This window comes from Herpailurus yagouaroundi, unplaced genomic scaffold (assembly GCF_014898765.1).
Source record: "Herpailurus yagouaroundi ecotype Mexico unplaced genomic scaffold, PumYag 162, whole genome shotgun sequence".
NCBI lineage: Eukaryota > Metazoa > Chordata > Mammalia > Carnivora > Felidae > Herpailurus > Herpailurus yagouaroundi.
The window spans coordinates 9,449,806-9,457,529 of record NW_024412403.1 but is presented as its reverse complement, the minus strand read 5'-3'; the positions used below and the strand labels follow the sequence as shown (position 1 = coordinate 9,457,529).

Genomic DNA, 7,724 nt, shown 5'->3' with positions numbered 1-7,724 from the left:
TTAATGTAAAAAAAATGTAAATTTCTTTCTTTTTAAAAGAAATTTATTCTTACTTTTTTATTTATTTTGAGAGAGAGAGAGAGAGAGAGAGAGAGCAAGGGAAGGGCAGAGAGAGGGAGATAGAATCCCAAGCAAGTTTTGCAATGTCAGCCCAGATCTAATGTGGAGCTGAAACTGATGAATCATGAGATCGTGACCTGAACCGAAATCAAGATTTGGACATTTAACCGACTGAGCCACCCAGGTGCCCAACTTCTCCTTACTTTTTAATGCTTTCTGTAAAAACAGTGTTTCTGAAATAATCTAGCCACAGAAGATATAAGAATCTACAGCGACCAGGAGCCCACCCCCTATCTTAACCCATCAATCAATGTCAGGGCCATGGAAACCCCTTCCCACATTCCATGTCTTTTCCCTCTCATTCCCCCAGAATTCCTCTTCCTGATTTTGGAAAATATTCTCTTTAATGCTCATTAGCTGCTATTCTTCTTTTTTCTCATTAAATTATAATATGCATTTATTTCCAAAATATATTATGGAATGACCATTCTGAGGAATCAAGCACACCTGTGAAATCTGAACACTCTTGTTCATCATACAGTAGTTATAAAAGTTCTAGCAGCAAAACAGTCTTGTTAAGGCACACACACTATGTAAACCTTAAAGAAGGTGTTATCAACCTTGATTTGAGGTACTGCTTTTCAATGTCCAATAGTCTGGAAAATCACTAGAGGAATCAGCTGGCAGGGGAGAATTACCACAGTAAAGGCACCTCCCTCACACACCCACACTCTGACATATTATAGTTCTAGAAAGGTGGGGTGTATGGACATTACTACATTTGATGTGCTAGGCATTTTGTATATTGTCCCCATCAAGAACATGAAGGAAAAACAGATCTCAAGGTCCCATGCACAGCCTGATGTAGACCAAGTTCATGCAGCTTCCAGCCTAATGGTTCTTCTCACTACTCAGGGTCCTCAAATATTTTATGCTGAGGGGCGCCTGGGTGGCGCAGTCGGTTAAGCGTCCGGCTTCAGCCAGGTCACGATCTCGCGGTCCGTGAGTTCGAGCCCCGTGTCAGGCTCTGGGCTGATGGCTCAGAGCCTGGAGCCTGTTTCCGATTCTGTGTCTCCCTCTCTCTCTGCCCCTCCCCCGTTCATGCTCTGTCTCTCTCTGTCCCAAAAATAAATAAACGTTGAAAAAAAAAAAATCTTTAAAAAAAAAAAAAAATTTTATGCTGAGGATCCTGTTCCTCAAGTGATTTCTTGCCCAGTAAGGCTAGAGGGACAGCCGATAAAGAAACTCACCTTGACTGGGGCCAATGGCTTCCCACCACAGAGCCCCTTGATACTTTGAAAATAACACCTATTTATATATAACACATTAACTGTAACCTTAAACAGAACCAAAAAGTAGGGATTTCAGGAAAAAGGGGCTAATGTAACCATTAAATCAAACATTCCAAACAATTTGTTGGCCGCAGTGAGCTTCATAAACATTCCCTCCCACCCAGGACCCACTGAAAATCACACAGAGGGAGGAGCCCTGTCCACACCCCCATCACAGCACAGGACCTAATTCTCTGTTCCTCACTATTGAGATTCTCCGAAAAAAGTAAAGGGACTGTGTCCTCAGAGGCAGTTCCCCTGTGCAAGCAACTTCACTGCATCTTGGAAGAAAGCAACCTTTCCCATTCTGCAGAGGAAGGACACATTCCCAAGACAATATCTGTACTCCTTTTTTACTTTTGAGGGTTTCCGAAAATAATTTTGACTCGCCTACCATGAATCACTAGCCCCCTATTAACCCCAGGGCCAACCACCTTAGTTTGGGGAGCACATCAGTTGACCTCAAACCATCGCTTGGCTCACAGGTAGCATCCTAAGAGGACACAGTCCTGGTTGGGCTCAAGGTGCAGCCCCATGAAGTACGGATTTGACACAGCGCCCTCAGGAAAACTTCTGGCCCTCTGGCCCCTCCTCTCATGGAAGGACAGGGGTGGGGCTTCGGCTCTAGGAGTCACAGCGCTGGATCCAAGAACACAGTTCTACCGGCATCTCTGACTGTGGCCAGGCCTCCGCACCACTAGCCCTCGGTGTGGCCCATAGCATCATCGGCTCCACACACAGGGCCTCCCTAGCAATCCACACAGTCATGTCGTCACACATCCGCGTAGCGCTGGTGACCGGGGCCAATAAGGGCATCGGCTTCGCCATCGTGCGCGACCTGTGCCGGCAGTTCTTCGGGGATGTGGTGCTTACGGCACGGGATGAGGCGCGGGGACGGGCGGCAGTGCAGCGGCTCCAGGCCGAAGGATTGAGCCCCCGCTTCCACCTGCTGGACATCGACGACCTGCAGAGCATCCGCGCCATGCGCGACTTCCTGCGCGAGGAGTACGGGGGATTGGACGTGCTGGTCAACAACGCGGGCATCGCCTTTGATAGTAAGAATGTGGGAACTCTTAGGCCAGGAGACCTCCCTTAGGGGACCAGCCAGGGTGGGTTTGGGGCTGGTGTCTAAACCGCTGCTCTGGGGTCCAGAGCTCTGAGGGGATCTAGAACAGCCTCCCTAGGGAAGAAGATGGACTGGAGACACAGGGAGAGCAGGACCCTCCAGCAGTTGCAAGCATTTCCAGCCAGAGGGCCTTCACACTGGCATGGATCAGATTCTCAGGGACCTCACCCAGGTTTTTCCAAGTTTCTTTCTGATTGGGTCTGAGTCATTTGGTAAATATTAACCTATTTTGCAATAAACAACATATTGTAAACAAAGGTACACAGAAAACCCATTGTGCACCCTTCCCTTAGCATCCCCAAGTGGTGCCAAGTTACAAAGCTACACGGCACCAGCCAGCCAGATAATTCACACCGGGACAATAGTGTTACCTAACACAGAAATGGCTGAGAATTCACGTTTGCAAATGAAAAAAAAAAAAAAAAAAATGCTATCGTCACTTCATGGAATATTCTCAGGAGGCAACTGCTTACTGACCTATTCTCCTTCTTCCTTACCAGTTGATGATCACACACCCTTACATATTAAAGCAGAATTGACAATGAAAACAAACTTCTTTGGTACGCGAAACGTGTGCACAGAACTGCTGCCTCTAATGAAACGCCAAGGTAGGTGTGATCAGGGGCCCAAGCAGTGCCATTTCTGGAATGATCTGGCTCCTGCCTCTCTGACCTTATCTAAGGGCCCTGCTCCCTCTCGCTTCTCAGCCACACCCGCTTCACTGCTGTGTCCCCACCACACAGGTGCCCTTCTCCTCAGGACTCTGTACACGTGTGTCCAGCAGCGAGCAGTGCCTTCTGTCCTGCTGGCCTTTCACAACTGGCTCTTTCTTCTCCTTCACATCTTCATTTCAAATTCTCCTCACAAAGGCCTTTCCTGCCTCTGTACCCCTCACAGGTGCACTTCCCTGGGAATTCCTTCCTGGACCCTTTCTCTTCCTTCTGCCTTCCTCTGAGTGATTTTATTCAGGCTAGTGGACTCTTCACCATCCAAACTTCTCAGGCTCCCCTAAAATCTGTCAGCTGCCTAGAACATTCCCTAGAGCATTCTCTTCCTACCTCTTCTTCTCCTCAGGATGCCCTCCCTTCCCTCCTCAGATCCGACCCCTCCAGCTGCCCACCCAACCCCCCACCTAAGCATCTCAAATGTGTCCAGATGACACCTGTGATTTCCCAATATCATCCTGGTCATGGACCACTCCATCCACCCACCATGAAAAATGAGGTCACCATGCCCACCTCCTGATTATCACTGACCAGATCCTAACAGTTGTCCTATAGATTTTGTCCCCCAAGCTTCCAACTTGGGGGAAGCTTCCAGCTTTCTCCATCCCAACTCTCCAACAGACTCGGCTGTCATTTCTGGACAATTGAAACCTTCCTAAGAGATGCTGTTTCTTCTGTCTTTTCCTTTCTGGTGATTCTCTGTACTCCCTGAGTGCTCACTTTCTCGCAAAAGCCCTTCAAGAGCAAAGTCCAATCCTGAGCACGACTCGTAGCGATCTCTGTCGTCAGACCTGCCAAAGTCCAGGCCCATCAACCTCCCTTCACCTCGATCATTGTTTGCACAAACAAACTGCCACAATTCCTTGGTTGTAAACTACTGCAATATTTACCCCCACGTTAATGTGATGGGGAACCACCACCCATTCAGTACACTAATTAAATAAGCTGATACTTTTAGAAAGATTAGGATGTCTGGCTTGAATGAGTGCGTGCATGTACAGTTTACCCTCAGTTCTGCCTCCATTGCCTCTTCATTCCTGGAAACTTCCATCACTTCTTCTACCACTGGCTTCATTGGCACCCAAAGGGCAGCTCTCAAATGTCCCCCGACTCCTTTACTCACCACAACGTTGATGTTGGACGAGTCCCGTGTGCCAGCATCACACATCCTACACGTATTCCCCTACACGCAAAAATCATACTCTGGCTGATTGTTTTCTCACTTACTAAGCAGTGTGGGTGCCTGCTGTGTATTTGGCTTCGGACCAGAATGAGGAATGAGTGTTCTTCTGCATTTGCTAAGGCAGGCTCTAATCAAATATTGATCTTGCCTCAGGAAAACTAGACTCAGGGACATGGAAATGCAAGCTATATTCTCAGTGTAAGACCAGGGTTCCCTTGCCTTTGGAAATAAGAGAGTTCTTCCATTATTTGAGGGGATGGCAGCCACAGTGGTTCATGTTATCAGAACATTACCCTCTTTGGGGAGACTATCTGGGAGAAGTCCTAGCTAGGGCAGCCAAAGGAAATGCTGTCCTTCCCCCCACCCCCCATACTTCAGAAACCAGGATACAAAGAACAATCTCCAATGACACCCACCAGTTCTCTGTGGGTCAGAACACATGCAAAAGGCCAACGTGTGCTCTGTTTTTAGGTGCATAAGGACAAACCAAAAGACAGAATTGTGACTTTAAGGATATTGAGAGATAGTAAATGTTGATTTTTCTTATTTTTTTAACCAACAGAATCATCCAGGCACCCCTACTCTTACATTTTTTTCAGATTATTTATTTATTTATTTATTTATTTATTTATTTATTTATTTATCTATCTATCTTGAGAGAGAGAAAGGAAGAGAGAGAGCCAGTAGGGAGAGGCAGAGAGAGTAGGAGAGAGAGAAGCCAGCCCCATGCTTTCATTGCAGAGCCCAAAGGAGCCTTGAACTCATGAGCCAAGAGATCATGACCTGAGCAAAATTAAGAGTTGACGCTTAACCAACTGAGCCACTCAGGGACTCCAATTCTTCTTATATTTTAATCCTCTTTTCAATAACAGTTTTAGTTAAACCATTTAGGCAGAAAATGAAGATAAGAACTTAAAACAACCAGGTGCCTATCACCAGTCTTAACCATGCAATTAGTATCAAAGTCATATAAATCCCTTCCCACATTCCATATCATTTCACTCTCATTCCACCAAAATTCCTATTCCTGAATTTGAAAGATATTCGCTTTAAAAGGATAAGCTGTTGTTATTCTTTCACTCTTTAAATTATACTCTACATTTATTTCAAAAAGATATTAAGGTATAATCATCTCTAAGGAATTGAACAAACATTGGAAAGCTGAGCACTCTTGCTCATCAGATATAAGCTTAAAATACTAGGCAATAATATGGTCTTATTAAGGCTACTGTTAGCAAAGAACCCTTACAGAAGATGTTCTCAACCTTCCTTTGAGAAGGTACCGCTTTGCAATATCCTGTAGTCTTAAAAACCACTAGAGAAATTTGGAGAGAAAGTTACAATAGCAAATGTATCTCACTCACACTCATTCTGACATATTGATTCTAGAAAGGATAGGTGGCTGGACATTTCTAGGTGTGATGTGCTAGGCATTTTATATATGGTCCCCATTAAGAACCTGGAGGAATAATGGATTTCAAGGTCACAAGCACAGCTGGCTGAAGACCGAGGTCATGTGACATCCAAACTAGTGGTTCTTCCCACTACTCAAGGTCCTCAAATCATTTTCCCTACATATCCCTTCTTCAAATGAAGCCTTACCCAGTAAGGCAAGGGAAACAGAAAATAAAAGGACTCTGCTCTATTGGGCCAATGCCTTCCTTATAGCAAGACCCCCAGGTACCTCAGGGAAAACCACAGGAGGCACATTTCAAAACTTGAAGTGTTTTCTGAAAAACCCTTATCAGTCAAGACACTAAAGAACTGGTCCTCTTGATATTAGAAAACATGGATCTTCCAGGGAATGTGACAAATGTTAAATCATCAAAGGTCATGAGAACCAGCTTGGGCTCACAGATTCTGAATAGCCTTGAGAGTCAAATGCTGCCCTTGAAGTTTGTGACCCCAGATGAGATGATGTCTAAAAGACCTTGTGGTGTGGAGATCACTGTGGCTGTGCTTTAGGACACTGAAGTTTGGAGAGGGAGAGATGTTCCTAAATAGATCCCTGGCCACATACAGAGTAATGGCCTGGATAGACTATAAGCCTGAGACACACGCCAGCCCCACCAGAACAAGAGTCCTTTCGTATCTGGGTGACATGCTTTCACACTGATTGTGACGGGGAAATTCCTTTACACGCTACCTCATACAGGTCACACACTTACAGTCACACATCCAGTCTCTTTCGCACACACTCACATGCAGACATACGACACACTCAAATGCACTCACACACCCTTATCACAAGGTCTTATGGATGGTCCATAAACTTCTTTTCTTTTAAGTTTACTTACTTATATTTGACAGAGAGGGCACGAGTGAGGGAGGGGCAGAGAGCGAGAATGAGCATCCCAAGCAGGCTCCAAACTGTCAGCACGGAGCCCAACGTGGGGCTCAAACCCATGAACCGTGAGATCGTGACCTGAGTTGAAATCAAGAATCAGTTGCTTAACTGACTAAGCCATCCAGGCGCCCCACCCTTAAACTTTGTAGCGCATGGGCTGCGTGCATTCCAGCTCAGAGTTCTCAAAATGACACACGAAAGCCATGAGTCTACTCTAGAGACAAAATGTTTGGATCAGACACTTGGCTGTATAAACTCCATAAGTACTTCCTATTCCTGCACTTGTGTTTCCTGTCCTGAGCTGTCACACCAGAAGGGTCTACCATCTCACCCAGCTCTGAGGTGAAGCCCGCTGACAGCCAGCCTGCCACTTGCAAATGTGGTCAGTGCAGGGGACAGGCCTGGGTTGAGGGAATGGTTGCAGCATCTACTATGAGGAATTTACCTACAAAACCTTTTACTCCCTGTCAGACTCCCTGAAATACACAGGTAAGCATTTTCACAGGTGATTCTAGACTTCCTGAGATAGACAATACAGAATAGACAAGAGGGCATCACTTCATTATACATTATACACAGCGTGCAGAAAGTTTGTAGAGTTTCTCCATCTAGTGTCTATAGTAAAGGTACATAAGAAAATGGCTCCAAGCCCCTATGAGTAAATGTTGCTGTCTTTCTGGTATACCAGTTACCCAGGGTGGGTTCCTCTGCCCCTGTCTTATTTCATAAACTTCTGTGTTTTGCAATTTTGAAACATTAATGTGTATTATTTTTATTTTGAGACAGGCAGATGATATTTTTAAAATAAAATAAATCTAATTAGTTAAGTAATCAAACATGAGAGGTGCTTACTAAACCATTTAACACATAAGTTCCGTTAAAGTGACACTTAACATGTTTTAGATGAAAGGAAGGACTGGAATAACTGACCCCTTTCTAAAAGGTGTTTATG

The 7,724-nt window shown here is 45.2% G+C and overlaps 1 protein-coding gene and 1 pseudogene across 1 annotated transcript; both read left to right on the top strand.

The window, feature by feature from the left end:
* The first annotated feature begins 1,995 nt into the window (after positions 1–1,995).
* On the top strand, positions 1,996–4,222 carry LOC121035960 (carbonyl reductase [NADPH] 1-like). The gene is made up of 2 exons (XM_040483968.1): positions 1,996–2,446; positions 3,018–4,222. Exons 1-2 carry the CDS (start codon positions 2,158–2,160, stop codon positions 3,470–3,472), a joined length of 744 nt encoding a protein of 247 aa, XP_040339902.1. The 5' UTR covers positions 1,996–2,157; the 3' UTR covers positions 3,473–4,222.
* A 661-nt stretch (positions 4,223–4,883) lies between these two features.
* LOC121035957 (phosphoribosyl pyrophosphate synthase-associated protein 1-like) overlaps positions 4,884–7,724 on the top strand; it is a 15,850-nt pseudogene continuing 13,009 nt past the window's right edge.